This window comes from Drosophila novamexicana, unplaced genomic scaffold (genome assembly GCF_003285875.2).
Source record: "Drosophila novamexicana strain 15010-1031.04,08,12 unplaced genomic scaffold, DnovRS2.1 tig00000485-arrow-pilon, whole genome shotgun sequence".
In the NCBI taxonomy this organism is placed as follows: Eukaryota; Metazoa; Arthropoda; class Insecta; order Diptera; family Drosophilidae; genus Drosophila; species Drosophila novamexicana.
The window spans coordinates 5,150,691-5,166,134 of NW_020824808.1; the positions used below are offsets into that span (position 1 = coordinate 5,150,691).

General features: G+C 40.4%; 4 protein-coding genes across 6 annotated transcripts; 3 read left to right on the forward strand and 1 right to left on the reverse strand.

Annotated features, from left to right (window-relative positions):
• The first annotated feature begins 204 nt into the window (after positions 1-204).
• Positions 205-1,862, forward strand: LOC115761314 (3-ketodihydrosphingosine reductase). Its single transcript, XM_030703045.1, has 3 exons — positions 205-433; positions 533-1,101; positions 1,155-1,862. Exons 1-3 carry the CDS (start codon positions 217-219, stop codon positions 1,398-1,400), a joined length of 1,032 nt encoding a protein of 343 aa, XP_030558905.1. The 5' UTR covers positions 205-216; the 3' UTR covers positions 1,401-1,862.
• A 3,178-nt stretch (positions 1,863-5,040) lies between these two features.
• On the forward strand, positions 5,041-8,487 carry LOC115761776 (transmembrane protein 165). 2 transcript variants are annotated; one of them, XM_030703706.1, is made up of 6 exons: positions 5,041-5,327; positions 5,393-5,683; positions 5,752-5,892; positions 6,875-7,405; positions 7,980-8,162; positions 8,240-8,487. In XM_030703706.1, exons 1-6 carry the CDS (start codon positions 5,148-5,150, stop codon positions 8,417-8,419), a joined length of 1,506 nt encoding a protein of 501 aa, XP_030559566.1. In that variant the 5' UTR covers positions 5,041-5,147; the 3' UTR covers positions 8,420-8,487. The 2 variants fall into 2 exon arrangements, with proteins under 2 accessions (XP_030559566.1, XP_030559567.1); XM_030703707.1 differs by lacking the exon at positions 6,875-7,405 and having other exon boundaries at positions 8,240-8,484.
• Positions 8,488-9,205: 718 nt separating this feature from the next.
• On the reverse strand, positions 9,206-12,693 carry LOC115761777 (serine protease inhibitor 88Ea-like). Of its 2 annotated transcripts, none has more exons than XM_030703708.1 (3): positions 11,155-11,220; positions 9,758-10,723; positions 9,206-9,697 (listed from the first exon to the last, which is right to left on the reverse strand). In XM_030703708.1, exons 1-3 carry the CDS (start codon positions 11,209-11,211, stop codon positions 9,404-9,406), a joined length of 1,317 nt encoding a protein of 438 aa, XP_030559568.1. In that variant the 5' UTR covers positions 11,212-11,220; the 3' UTR covers positions 9,206-9,403. The 2 variants fall into 2 exon arrangements, with proteins under 2 accessions (XP_030559568.1, XP_030559569.1); XM_030703709.1 differs by lacking the exon at positions 11,155-11,220 and adding an exon at positions 12,620-12,693 and having other exon boundaries at positions 9,210-9,697.
• Positions 12,694-12,911: 218 nt separating this feature from the next.
• Positions 12,912-15,098, forward strand: LOC115761773 (MAU2 chromatid cohesion factor homolog). Its single transcript, XM_030703703.1, has 3 exons — positions 12,912-13,234; positions 13,310-14,568; positions 14,627-15,098. The coding sequence occupies exons 1-3, from the start codon at positions 13,082-13,084 to the stop codon at positions 15,078-15,080; spliced, it is 1,866 nt and encodes a 621-aa protein (XP_030559563.1). The 5' UTR covers positions 12,912-13,081; the 3' UTR covers positions 15,081-15,098.
• Positions 15,099-15,444: the final 346 nt, after the last annotated feature.

The window sequence follows — 15,444 nt, forward strand, 5'->3', positions numbered from 1 at the left end:
GCGCTTATACGTTATTAATTGCAAATGTTTCACAGATTTATTAGTGCATTAAATGCAAATTAATTAAAAACTACCTTAAACTGTCTGGCAACGCCGCACCGTTCGCGCCTACGTGCAGCACGTACACTACACTGCCAGCTGACTATCGTGTTGTAGTAACTATCGATAATTTACCAACATATATCGGTCAGCTTCATATCAGCGGCACAACAAACTATGGAGCTGACTTGGGAAGTTGTTTTTTGCCTGGCCATTGCAATTTTAACACACATTCTGATATTCATATTTGTCATGGGCAAACGACCAAAGAGCATTGTAGGCCGTCACGTGGTAATTACCGGCGGCTCTAAGGGCATCGGACTCTGCCTGGCCGTGGAATGTGCCATGAAAGGAGCCAATGTCACAGTCATTGCTCGCGACGAGAAAATGTTGAGTAAGTGGAAAACCAGAAAATCAAGCTACCAAATTTCACTGCCGAACAACTCTCACTCTCTCTCTCTCTATGTCTGTATCCACATGTTGCATGCCACAGGTGGCGCCGTGGCACTAATGGAAGTCATTCGCCAGCGACCAGAGCAGAAATTTCAATATCGCAGCCTGGACATTGCCGGCGACTATGAGCAGGTGGCACACGTGCTGGGCGAACTAGAGGAGAGCGCGGGCAATATCTATGCGCTAATCAATTGTGCGGGCCTTGCCATTTGCGGCCTGTTTGAGGAGGTAGCTGTTGCGGATGTACACAAGCTGATGAATATCAACTTCTTCGGCAGCTACAATTGCACACGTTATGTTCTGCCCAAAATGAAGAAGGCCCGCGAAGGCATCATTGTGCTAACCTCCTCCCAAGCGGCTTTGTTTGGCATATATGGCTATGGACCCTATTCCGCCAGCAAGTATGCGCTGCGCGCCATGGCTGAGACAATTGCGATGGAGTCCCGTGTGCATGGTGTTTCGGTGACATTAGCTTTGCCCTGCGATACAAATACGCCGGGCTTTGAGCAGGAGGAGAAATCCAAGCCGCGTGAAACTAAAATCATTTCTGGCGGCGGTGGTCTCATCGAGCCTGAGGTTATGGCCAAGGCCATACTTAAGGATGCGCTGGTAGGCTATGACTGTTATCACAATTTACATAATAATAATTGGCTTTTTTAAAGCAAGGAAACTTTATATCCACGGTGGGCGCTGAAAGTTGGCTGCTCACAATGCTGGGCGGCGCATTGATGCCTTGGGATGGCTTCTTCACAAATCTACTGCATGCTTTAGTCATTGGACCGGTGCGCCTGTTCGGATATGGTCTGCACAAGTACTTTAATAGCATTATACGCAAATGCGCCAGAGAGGATGATACGGCGAAAACAGCCGCTACGGATGAGGCCGATGTCAAAGTGGGAGGACAATGACATCCAGGACCTGCAATAGAAACAACACACATTCGAGCCCAATCCATTTTGCACACTTACTGACTAGCCGCATTTAATATTCCTTGTTGATCAGTACAGAAAAATCGCTTTTTATCTAAACGTATATTCCAAAAGCCCTAAACCAAACATTTATAGCTTACGTTACGCATACTTCCATTTAATTGTTATTTACGATTATTACTTTTTTATTCAACCATTTATTTGCTTTAACTTTGTGTTAATTTTTTAAAATAAACCAACCAAGTATTTGGTTTGCTTTCCATGTTAATGTTTAAAAATCAACACACAATATTTTAATCAAATTTCTTTATCTACAAGTAGCGAACACTCACACTTAAATTTAACATAAAAATACGGGAGACTTAAGATAAGATAAAGTTATGCGGCTTTCCCTGACAATTGCATGCTTAATAGTGACGCACTACGCAAACAATATCTTATATATATTATTATTTATTAGCTTGAATATTAAAATGCTGTGGCTTATTCTTAACAGAAAGGATCTATAAAAATCAGTGCATTTTTATTAATCCTTCCTTTTTTTAAACGCGCGCGCACTTTCTATCTCTTTGCGTTTACGTCGATCAGTTTTGCGTTTCGTGAAAACGTAGCGTACATTAAGCAAGTCAAGAAGATACATCGGTCATATCGATACTTATCGGCTTACTAACATCACTAACATAAAGAGTTCTGGCGATGTAAGGAAGTGTTTCATATTGATTGGCTTAAAATCATATTCATTTAATTATACCTAACTATAAATAAGATGTGCATTAAAAGCAGCATGCGTTCTTATGGTTCGACAAATGTGTTCGCTCAAAACTTGCATAATTATCTAGTAAAACAACCTCGCAAATTTTGCTATCGTCAGCGCCGCAGTGTTAGTGATGCCACAAGTGTGCGAAAAAAGTTAGAACTGTTAAAACGGCTAAATGATGATGTTTATTACAAAATATAAACAAAGTGCATATATGTATGTGTTACAATACAAAAGTTAAACGCTTAGAAAGTTTACACAATATACGGCGTTAATCTACGCATATTCGAAGTCGGATGCCACGCAAACAGCTATAATTGGCTGATAAATGGCCAACACCACAGCACAATTAATGCCTTTATTTGTGCGCATAAAGTAGACTACCAGCAAAAAATTGATGTTTGTATTTGTATTGTATATATATATGTGTATATAAACTTTTGTATACATATTAGGAAACGAATGAAAATCAATGCCAACAAGTAACAATATTTACAAGAAAATTAAAATAATTTCTGAAAGTTATTTATGATGTTAATGCTGCAATTAATACCCATTTAAAAAATTGTATAAACGATTTAAATGAGTCAAAGAGTGTGCGTAGTTGTAAAATACCCTGCACGATTACCAGCCATTGGGGTTGATATCTATGTCTATAGATGTGAATCAAATACAGATTCAATAATTGTGAACCTTGGGCCATATATGCAGCCCCTTTATGCGGTTACAGGGTATTAGCGGCACCGAAACGGTCAATTGATTTGTCGGTCGGTCAGCTGCTCACTTGCCTTTCATTGGTAGTTGTTGCCCTGTCACTTTTTTTTGCAATGGAATTATATAAGTAATACGAGTTCTTGTCTCTGTCCATATATGTGTACGTATTGTAATTCGAGTATTCCATTTAAAATTAATTAAATATTGTTAACGATGTCGTTGACGTTGTTTGTTTACTTACGTCGTTGCATCGTTTTGCTTATCATTTCGCTACGTTTTGCATATACGTTTGCCGAAACGTCATCAACAGCAACAACAAAGTCAGCTGTAGCTGTCATCCATGTGTCCTACGTAACGAGCCTGTTTACGTAGTTACACACACTTACATTTACCGCTAAACATTTTTATTCAACTGCAAAACTTATAATTGCGTCTTTTGCTAAGCTTGTTGAGTGTGCCCAATTAATCTCTTATTTATTATACAAATATTTATAAACTGGGACTGCAAATAAAAGAGATAAAAAGTATGAGATGACTGTAGCAAAAACCCGACAGAGATGATTTATGTGAAACAAATGGGAAGCACATAGACAAAAGTACACCATAAAAAAATACCTAAATGTATTAATATGATTAAGCAGAAATGGAGCCTAGAGTAAGGTTATTTTTTCAGAAGGCAAAATTAAAATATATTAACAAAATAATATAGCACTGGCTTCTGTGGCATTCTGGCAAGATAGGACTAACTCCGAATGGCAACCGTGGGATTCGAAGCCGAATCCACGTTGTTCATTATAAAAAATTGTCCTCAAATGCTTCTATTGACATCAATCATTTAAAACGAGGTATCAATTTGATAACATTGATTAGATTTCCAAAACTTTCAATTTTTTACAAAATAAAATCATCTCTATATCCGAAACGTTCTTCTACGCGAGCATCTACTGTGTTTGCAGTTCTTGATTTACTTATAAACAGGATAATAATACAAGTTTTCAAATTCAAAACGCAATTGTGCACTCGCATTTTACATAAATTAATTTAAATCAAGTTGTATTTGTTTATACAACTATGCAAATGCCATAAACCTATCTGCCAACTTTAAGCAAATTAAATATCATATCAAAGGCGTTTAAGCTTGTGTCTGATCAAAGGAATACAGTTGGAACACGTGTTCATTAACATTGACTGCTAAATATAGACTAGAGACATGTTTGTACGTATAAATCAGTGCTATAAGAAAAGATATTTTGTATGTCAGCAATTGGTCACGTATGGTTTCTAAGTGGCTTGCTATGCCCTTACGACAGCGGGGGACTATAACTTGGTCAAGGAGTTTTCACAAAAACAGCGAGTCTTGAATATATGTGAATACAAAGCCATTTGAAAATCTTGCTAATGTAACACTTGATTATTCAATTAAACAGGTATCAGAAGCATGTTAAAGAATAACATATGTCTTGATTTTGTGAGCTTTAACATAACTCTGTGAGGGTTCTGTTATTGGCGCTCTTTTATAAATCTATTTAAGGGTTCTGTTAATGGCGCTCTTTTATAAATCTATTTATATATTTATAAATTTTAAAACTTTAACATGTGAGCGAGATGTTACATTATCGCTAACAGCGTCACCTAAATAACAGCATACTTTTCCAAGAGTAACTAATTTTCGTATTGGCAAATATTTGCCAATTTCTGGCACATATTTTTATCTAATCAATAGTTTCGGTTGGTGCCGCTGACGTAGAACCGACCAGTGGCAATACATATTCATACAATATATACATATATACGTACATGTATGGGTAAATATATACACCTACATTCTGTAAATGTTGAATTACCTAAATGTTTATTTCTGTGCTGTTGTTATGATCTACCTTGGGCTGACCATATCAGCACTATAGGCCGGCACTTGACGCAGTGTGTTCGCTTATCTAGACATTACACTTGGGGAGGGGCTGATTTGGTGGTTTGCTCCGCCAGATTTGCTTGTTCAACGCAGACTTGGACTTGATAATGTTGTGTTTGCCATATACAAATAGTCATTACTGCGAGAACACTTGTTGCCTGATTAGCTATTTGGCTGATTTTGTGCACATTCTGAGTGAAGAACGCTTTAACTATGGCCAGCTCATTTCTTTTCAGTAAGCCGGACGAAGCGGACACGTTTACCTACAGCTACTACACACGGATAACATATTCGCATGCGAGACTAGCAGCAGCAGAAAGAGTAGAATTACAAACACACAAAGATGTCACAAAATCAATCATATTTCTGGCAAACGACCAGACATAATGTATACCTAAAGCGCTCGGCCAAATGGCATATGGCAATGGCGTTAATGGTGGTGCTCACGTTCTCCACCATATGTGCGGCCGAATCGAATCCAGATGGGGATGAGAATTCTGCAATTATAGCCGATATACAGCAGGTGAGTGAACTTGAACTAAAAATTGTTATGCAAATTGTAATCAATTAACTTTCATTATTTTGCAGAATATGGAACAACAGTCGATAGTGAAATTGCCAACGGAATCGGATGGAATACAAGAGAAACAAGTTGAACCGACACGGGATACCAAGAAAAAGGGCACTTTTATCGATGCGTTTACAGCATCGATCTCTGTTATATTATTAACAGAGTTAGGCGATAAGACTTTCTTTATTGCTGCCATAATGGCAATGCGCCACCCGCGTTTGATAGTCTTTGGCGGTGCCATTGCCGCCTTGGCCCTTATGACGGTTCTCTCATGCGTATTTGGCTTAGCAGCAAACTTTATTCCTAAGGTATAAACTGCAGCTTATCTGTAATGAGATTAATATCTATTCAAATGTGGTTGCTTATCTTTCGGCAGATTTACACGTATTATATATCAACTGCATTATTTTTATTATTTGGTTTAAAAATGTTGTACGATGCCTACAAAATGAAGCCTACCGATGCCCAAGAAGAGCTCGAAGAGGTACAAAGCGATTTGCGTAAGCGTGAGGATGAGGTAAGTACGATCTCTAAAGATACTTTAACTTACTTGGTAAATGCTTTGGCTGTAGTTAGACTGTACAAAATATGCCCAAACATTAATTTTCTTTATAATCCCCGCTTTGTTATTATTTGAAGTATTTTAGTTGAGCTTATTGTTAATAGCTACGCTTAATTGGTTGTAAATAATTCTAGGCAATACTTTTTATTTTTAATTGAAAAACAAATAACGATACCCACAACAACAAACGGCGATCACTTCATTTGCTCGTTGACACGTTTGCCTGTAAAAAGCTTTCGTATTTCTAGTACACATATTTGTAAATTGCAGTCTTAACTCATTTTGCGCTCTTCCTCACAACAACAAACTAATTGAATGCGAACCGTTAAACTTCTCATGTTTCGTTTTGTAATTATAGCTTAATTGCATGCTTATTGTGCGACCTAATAATAATAATAATTTTTTAACTATTTAAGGCCAAAAATCCCCCAGCTAACAATGAATTTTAAATCGAGTGGCGTCAAATTGTTGACGCAATTGAAACGCTGGCAGTGAAACTATTTATTTTTGTTAACAAGAGAAATCGATTGTTCACATTACTCGATCATTCGCATGCAGGTTTTACACATTTATGCTTTAAAGCGCCTTCGACGCGCAGAACTTTAAATTTTATATTTTGCATAAAATATGCTACAAAACACACACAAGCACACATGCGCCTATGTGACTAATTGCACGTCCATGAAGTGTGAAGAAAATTTTCTCAAGTCCAAAGAACAAAATTAACTAACTTTGAAGATCTGCTTAAGCGCAAAAACAATTTACCCGAAAACAATTTTACTCAGCAAAAACAAACAATTTGCGATTTGTATACAAAACTTAGCTAATGTCAAATTTAATTATTCTTTCTTTCAAACAAAAATTGATCTATAACCTTGTGTTAAACCCGACTCGAAACGTAATCGAAACGCCCGATAATATTTTATAAAACTGACAGCTAATGCGCAAAGCCTCGCGCAAATATGTCAAAGAGGATAAGGAGGATGCAACCGAGCAGCCGCTCATACATGGATGCAGCGTGACCAAGACCAATTCGAGCAATGGCTCCGAGATGCAGCATCGCCTGCGCAAACCCACCAGCAACATCAACAATAATAACAACAATACCACCAATAACTCAACTAATGTTAAACAAACGAGCTGTGATAAAACTGGAAACGATGTGGACTATCACAACACCGAGGTGCTGCTCAAGGATGGCGGACGTGTTGTGGAACAGCTCAAAATGGCAACGTTCCATGGCAGTCCAACGCACTCGGCATCGATCGCCTCATCGAACCAGACCGAACAAACCCATTGTGATAGCCCACGCAACAATAACAACAACAATCCCAAAGCTTCCGTTGAGCCCACTTCCGAAACTGGCCACATCGATGGGGCTGAGCCGCGTGCTCCACTAGCTGAGCACGATAGTATGCATAGCTTGAATGGCAGTGTTGACAGCGAGGAGGCCGCGCTTAAAGCACGGGTTAGAGATCAAGCAACAATGTTAACACCTGTTGTTTCATCTACGTTTCACCTGCTTTTCCAACCAAATACCCAAAACAAAATCATTCACACCCATACAGACACATACACTCACAGTCACCCACACTTATTAAACGGCCCTATTTTTAATTTGTAATTGCATATTATTTTTAAGTAAATAGCATATGCCTTGGTGCAAGCGGTTAGGGCTATTCGTTATTAAATTTTGGCTTGTTTCATTTTCACACACTCCGCATAGTTGCAACTTAGGTTATGCCATTGCCAAATAGTTCTAACTCACGCACACTTGCACACACACAAATGTAAATGCATGTGTCGTCTTTTTTTTGTACTTTTACCTAAAAATGTGTTGTTTGAAGTGATCGTTTGTGATATATATATATATTTTTTTTCATTTTACAATTTTTTTTCTATTAATTGTGGAAGTTCCGTTTTCGTTGTTTCCCTTTGTTCTTCCTTTGCACACATACGCCTCATCTAGTTTTTGAAAACTGACTAAACTCAAATTGTGACTTGATCTGTGTTTTAACATTGGCTCCAAAATTAACTTGCAGCTGGACCGTGATGTTAACACGGCGCTGGTGCATGATCCGGAAAGTGGACGTCGCAGCAAGGTACAACGTCGTGGCGCAACCTATTTTACCATGCGCATCTTTGCCCAGGCCTTTACGATGACTTTCCTTGCCGAATGGGGCGATCGTTCGCAATTGACAACCATCATTCTGGCTGCTAGCAAGGTGGGTGCTCCAAATCTAAATGTGTCCATTTCATTGGGTACACTCGTTCACTAATTTCCCTTCATCGACTCTTTCAGGACGTCTATGGTGTTATTGTTGGCGGCATTCTTGGCCATTGCATTTGCACTGGTCTGGCTGTGATTGGCGGTCGCCTGGTGGCCTCCAAAATTTCGGTGCGCACTGTCACCATTGTGGGTGGCATTGTATTCATTGGATTTGCTATCTATGCGGTGGCCATGCCCCCAAACGACCTATAAATTAACTCTGATAATCTATACTGATTGCGCACTAGCCTGTTGTTTGTTGATGATCCCCCCCCCCCCCCCCCCCCCCCCTGTAACAAAAGAATATATGAATTTAAGCTGTAGTTTTCGAGGAGCAACAGGCATTATTGACTAGTACATCTGATTATTTTGTAAATTGTTGCACTTTATAGAGCCAGAGAGTGAGAGTTAGAGAGGATGGAGGTAGTGCCGCTTGCTAACATAAAGTGCCTTCAGTGCTTTTGCTTTAGCCATGACATACAAATTTAGTTGCCGAAAAGAAATTTCAATTTTCCCGCCAGACATAAACACTGATTAAGTATTCAATCTATAATTTCTTTGCTTTAAGCATTAAAGTTTTTTTTTTTTTTGTATATACGCGTGTTTGTTAACTAGGTTGCCTAAGCTCCTCATAAGTAGCTCATTTAAATTCCTAATTTTGTATTTATGTAGCAATGTTTACTTAAAAGAAAAAAAGAAAGAATTCAATATGTACATGTACATTATCTTTTTTATAAAGAAATTAGAAAAAGTGCAAAACTGAATGCTTAACTATAAGTATTTTATTTCAATGGAGATCTTAGATGTTGAGCAGAGGCCTCTCTCTCAGACAGCGGACTAATGCTAAAGGGGTGGAAGTAAATGCGGGGTTAAAAGCAAAATTCTCAAACATATTCCGAATCTTACACTGCTGACAAATAGTCGGGCATCTGTTGGAGTTTTAAACATTTTAAATATATATAAACATATATATATATATATAGAAGAAAACAACGAGAATCTCTAGAAGTTATAATGGTTTGTTCATACACATTCCTATAATTTATTTTACAAATAAAATTACAGGCTTAAGGTCCTTGCGCTTATTCGAGACAAAATTTGGTTAGCGATTGTAAGTTAAATTATTACAGGAGTCACACACACACTCGCACGCGGCACTGGCATACTGACACGCATCTTCCTATGGGGGCGTGGCATTTATTTCATTGTCTTGGGATCACGATAGATGCCCGTAAACAGAATAGCACTCGCTTTGTGATCGTAAATCAGGAATACAAATGGATGATTGCATTCAAATTTGGTAGGTTCAATGGGTCGGGCCGAACGGAAACTAACCAAAACGGTGGCCGCCGCCGCAACGCTGCCCTCCTCATCTACCTTGATCTTGGCCATGTGCTTGGCATCACCGAAATTGATGCTCTGCTCGGTACTAAAGTCATTGAAGCTGGCGTTGCTATCGAATATCTGATTGATGCCCATTTCACGCAGGATCTGAAAAGTATTTCGATCAATATAGGTGTACTTGGACTTGTCATAAGTCTGCGCACTTACCGGCACGAGTTCCAGACGCTGCTCAAACTCAAACTTGGGCAGCGAAACCTCAATCTCGCGAGACGAGGCTTCCTTGAGTGCTGCCTCCAACGTCTCGGCATTTAGCTTGGCCAGTACCCGTTCCAGAGCATCGGTGTTGAAGGGTGGCAGTATAATGACCATAGATATATCCGAATCCTCATCGGTTTCCTTCATCGATGTGCGATAGGGCAGCTGCAGTACATGGGCACCTAGGCGCTCATCCGGATTCAAGAGAAAATTGCCCTTCTGCTTCATCATCGGCACAAAGGAATAGTTTTCGCTTGACGTATAGAAAAGCATTTGTTCGGTCTTGTCTGCATTGAAGCGACTAGACCACTGGCCCTTGAAGTAGGCCGCGTTGGCCAGCACAAGTTGAGTGCGCGAGTCGATATCGCCGGCGGCAAGCATGTCCTTGATTTGATCGTGTGTAACATTGGCAATCCATGAGTTGATCTGCTGACGCGTCAGCTCCGCATTATCCCTGATGTTCAACTGCACAATTTCGTCGTGTAGACGAGAATCCAAGCAGCTGGCCAGGCTCACCTGATTATCGAAGTACAGACGATCGGCGGAGGAGAATTCCAAGGGCATTTCCTTGGCTCGCAGAGCACGGGCCTGCTTCTCCGTGCGATATGCGCTACGCACAGCCTCCTTGGACGGTGCCCAGCTCAATCGTAGCGTCTTGGTCAGCTCCTGTTCCGTCTCCCCCGTGGCGCCAAAATATGCCAATAATAAGGCATGGTAAGTGCTGTAGGGTGAGAAGAAGACATTCTCATTGGGCGTCGCCTTACGTATGGCATCCAGCATGGCCACAGAGAACTCCTGCTGTCCCCGGTACAAATTGGGACGTATGGACGACATGCTGGGATCGGTTGGTGTGCCACAAAATTCGGCGCTTAGCAGCGCCGGCAACAGCAGCACCAGTGATAAACACAACTTCATTCTCTGCAAAGATACGATTTACGAGAGTTTGGGATTAGTGACCTTCGATGTGGCAAGTGGGCTGGCAACACTCTTGCCAAATATTACGTGAGTGGAATTCAGTGTCATAGCCTTGCAGAGTGATTTTTTATTATTATGAATCTTATTTATTTGTCGGAGTGTTTGTAGAAAGTGCATCGACACACAAAACATTTATAATTTAATTAAGTCTTTTTATTAGTTTGAGAGGTCAATATAGCTATACAAATCATTTTAATCTCCGGATAAATTTTTGTTTATAATGCAGTTATTTTTGACAGCTGTACATATTCAAGTTTCAAATATTTATATTTGCATCCATAATCCATATTTGCATCCTGCACATACATAAATCGGTTTCTTCCTTTTCTAACTTCACTTTAGCTCTTAAATTTGAATTCATTGGTAATACTTACAAAGCAGATAAGGTGCCTTGCAACTTTTGCACAGTGATCGACAGCTAACATGATCATGGGAAAAACGTGCCTTAATAAGCCTGTTTAGTATTCGTCACGCGTAAAGATCGTTTGCCAATTTTATTGTGCGCTTTAATATAAACAAAAATCTCTAAGCCGGCAAATTTATGCAGCGCAAGCTTGCAGGTCATTAAAAATCCCTTAAAGCTGATTCACCTTGGCGATGCGCCCAAAGTTGTCGTAGCTAATTTATCTTAATCACAACTTGAAGCAGTTGCAACATCTTGCTCTTGAGCTGACGGCGAAAAGTGAAAGTTTATCAGTTTGTCTGCACTCGAATTCGCAACAACAAAGCTATTTGTGATTGTTTTTGTTGTTGCATTCAGCTGAGCGTGAAAAAAAAGCGAGTGTCTTTTGGCCGGCTTTCGCAGCTGACTGCCCGACGTCACAGTTGCGTGATTTGCCGACGCAATGAAAACGCTTTGCATCGTTAAATAAAAAAAACCCAACACAAAATTAACATTTTCAAAACCAGTTTCGAGTCCACACACAGTTATGTGCACTGTAAATATGTGCGTGATTCATAAATTGTTAACATTTCAACGCTTACGCGCTCTTTTTTGACCCTGTATTGGCGATTTTGTAATTGTTTTTTTTTTTTAGTTTCTTCTTCTTCTCGCACCCGTATTGATGTTAAGCTTTTGCACGCTGTTTACCAACACAGCTGAAGCCTCCATTCGCGCCGGCGCTGCCCACACTGGCAAAAAAAAACTAAAGCAAACAACAAAGCAACTTGTTTCTAGGGAATTTCCAACTGAAGTTGACGCAAAGTATTGAACGTGCAAACTATACATACTGCTTGTTTGTACATGAAAGTCATTGCTGCTAATAGAGAAATAATAAAACAATAACATTTATATTGAGTAGTTTTCTTTGAAAAATTAAATTCGTCAGAAAATACATGAGTATTTGGCGAGTGACCCCAATTGGGGTCAGTTTATAATGGTTATCACTGATACGGTGTTCATTTTTAAAATTAATTCGAATTTCGTAATGAGCAGAAAAGGGCCCGTTTGTCGTCAGTATGCTAATCTCAAGTCACCAGGGTAAATCCATATTAAGACTTGCATACATATAAATATTTCTATATATATAAATATATATATATATCTTCAAGAAGCCAGCGTCAATAACAATGCCATTACAAAATTCCACATATATCAAACTCCACACTCATTTTGTATAACGATAGCGAATTGTGATTGCGTGTGACAATAACAACAACAGAAAGCCATTTATTTACTGGAGCAGGAGATTTAAGTGCACATAATTCACCATAGATTGTGCAATTATAAATAGCAATTGCAAAAATTAATGACAATCATAAGTGATGAGTGCTCGATTTAAAACAAAAAACTGGTCGTTGTGGTCATAATAGATTTTAATAAAATACATTTTTAAATACCTTTTACTTGATAAGACTTAATCACTTGAATTGCACCCAAAACACGACTTGCTGCAACCGCTTAAAATTTTGTACTGAGCTTATTGCAGAGCGCGGCTCGAGTAATATTTTGATATAACGATTATTCGATAGCAGTAATCGAATAAGTTTGCTATGATACGAGGGTGTTAATGGTATTTTTAAAGATGCACATCTTTAAAACTCATACTTTATTGCTATGAGGAAGATTATATAAAATAAATATTTAAAGCTCCAATAAACATATAACTTTTAATAAGTTAAGATTTTTTTTTGTCACTGCCACTACGTTAACGATTCATCGATGGCGCATACAGCAACACTGCGCCGCAATGTTTACCAACACTGATTAACCACCACATTAACCCACGCAGCAGCAACAACAACAACAACAACAAAATTACGCGATAAACAAAACGAAGCCGATTTTAGCAATTAAACGCAATGAGTGGAGTTAATACCACAGCAGCATCACAGGATGCCTGCTATATATCGCTGCTCGGACTCGCCGAATACTTCCGTACCTCACAGCCGCCAAATATAAAGAAGTGCATACAATGTTTACAGGCGCTCTTCACTTTTCAGCCGCCTTCAAAGGTAAGTTCAAGTGAAAGTCAACAGCAAATACAATTTATTAACATATCCAATCGATTGAATTTCTTAACGCTCCAGGTGGAGGCGCGCACACACCTGCAAATGGGGCAAGTGCTAATGGCCTACACGCGCAACATAGATTTGGCGCGTCAGCATTTGGAGCAGGCGTGGAGCATATCAGAGCCGCTAATGAATTTTGATGATGTCAAATTTGACACGGCGTCGCTTCTGGCACAGCTGCATCTGCAAACGGAGCAAAGTTCACACGCCAAAGCGATGCTGCGACGTGCGGTGGAGCTATCACAGAACAATGTCTATTGGCATTGCAAGCTGCTCCTGCAACTGTCCCAGATACACGCCAACGATCGTGAATATTCGCTTGCCAGCGATCTGTTGGCCGTGGGCGCCGAATCTGCCGAGGAGGCGGGCGCCACATACCTAAAGGTGCTATTTCTGCTGTCACGCGCAATGATCCTAATGATTGAACGGAAAACGAACGATGTGCTGGCGCTGCTTAATTCAGCGGGCCAGATAATCGACAATAACATACCCAATCCGCATCAGAAGGAGTATCTTAAGGTGTTTTTCCTGGTGCTGCAAGTGTGCTACTATCTGGCACTGGGGCAGGTCAAAACGGTGAAGCCCAGTTTAAAGCAGCTACAAATGTCCATACAGACCATTATGGCGCCGAATTGGCCCAGCGATGAGGTCATCTTTGGTGCCAATCAGTTGGAGATGTTTGTTTGGCTGCCCAAGGAACAGCTTTATGTGCTTGTGTATCTCGTCACCGTCTCGCACTCCATGATGGCCGGCTACATGGACAAGGCGCAAAAGTATACGGAAAAGGCGCTAACACAAATCGAGAAACTGAAACTGCAGGAGGACAAATCCATATTATCCGTCTTTAAGGTCATCTTACTGGAGCATATTGTCATGTGTCGCATGGTCATGGGCAATCGTGAGCTAGCCATACGTGAGATAGCCGCTGCTCGCGATGTGTGTATAGCGGCGCCACATCGTAACCTGCTTAAGCGTCATTCGGCGCAGCTGCATTGCCTTATCGGTTTGTATTCCATGTCCACGAGCTTCTTTGAGCATGCGGAGCGGCAGTTTTTGGTGTGTGTGAACGAGACTGGCGAAAGGGATCTCAAGCTCTTTGCCAATCTCAATCTGGCCATCATATATCTGCGCACCAAACGGGAAGCAGACCTCAAGCAAATACTCGACGCAGTGTCCACGGAGAATACGCACACGTACAGCAGTCAGGCGCTAATGGGTGGCTTCTACTATGTCCAGGGATTGCATGCCTTCCACAAAAACAGCTTTCATGAGGCCAAGTGAGTAGATAATGCCATTACAGAGTGTTCCATTTTCACAATTCGTTAATCTCCATAGACGGTTCTTGCGCGAAACGCTTAAAATGGCAAATGCGGAGGACTTGAATCGCCTGACCAGCTGCTCTCTGGTGCTACTCTCGCATGTCTTCCTTAGCATAGGCAACTCCAAGGAGAGCATGAATATGGTGACGCCAGCCATGCAATTGGCGAGTAAAATACCTGATATACATGTGCAGCTGTGGGGCTCGGCGATACTGAAGGATCTGCATCGGATGTCCAAGGATGCGCAGCACGAGAAGGAGGCGTATGCCAACCATGTGAAATACTCAGAAAACCTGATTGCCGATCAGCGCAAATGCGTGCAGAGTGCGCATCATGAGCTGGTTAATTGGTTTCAAGGCGATCCGCCTGTAACCAGCGGCGCATCACTCAATCTGCCTGTCGCTGTCGCCACGACAGAGGCGTCCACCTCGGCGATACAACAGCCGCCCCAGTTTGGACAGTTCTACTAGACGACCAAGTGCATATATCGATTCATAAGCATTTTAATAACTATTGTTGTAAGCTAAAATTAAAGACTAAGGAAATTCTACAAAAAAATGTCATAATTTAAATTTGAGCTGGAAAACAATCGGGCTACCGCCGAACTATTGATAATAGGGCGTGCTTGTGATAAATCGATAAGCATGGTTTTTAGTTTCATAAGAACTTTTACATTTTATATAAAAAAGAATGTTAATGAGCCTCAAAAGGTTGTATACACACACTAAATACTCCGAATGTCCATACCCTGATACTAACTACAGCTCGAACCATCAATAGGTTATAAAAGCCCCTTATTTTTTGATTACCCCTGTGTTAAACATCTATAGCAAC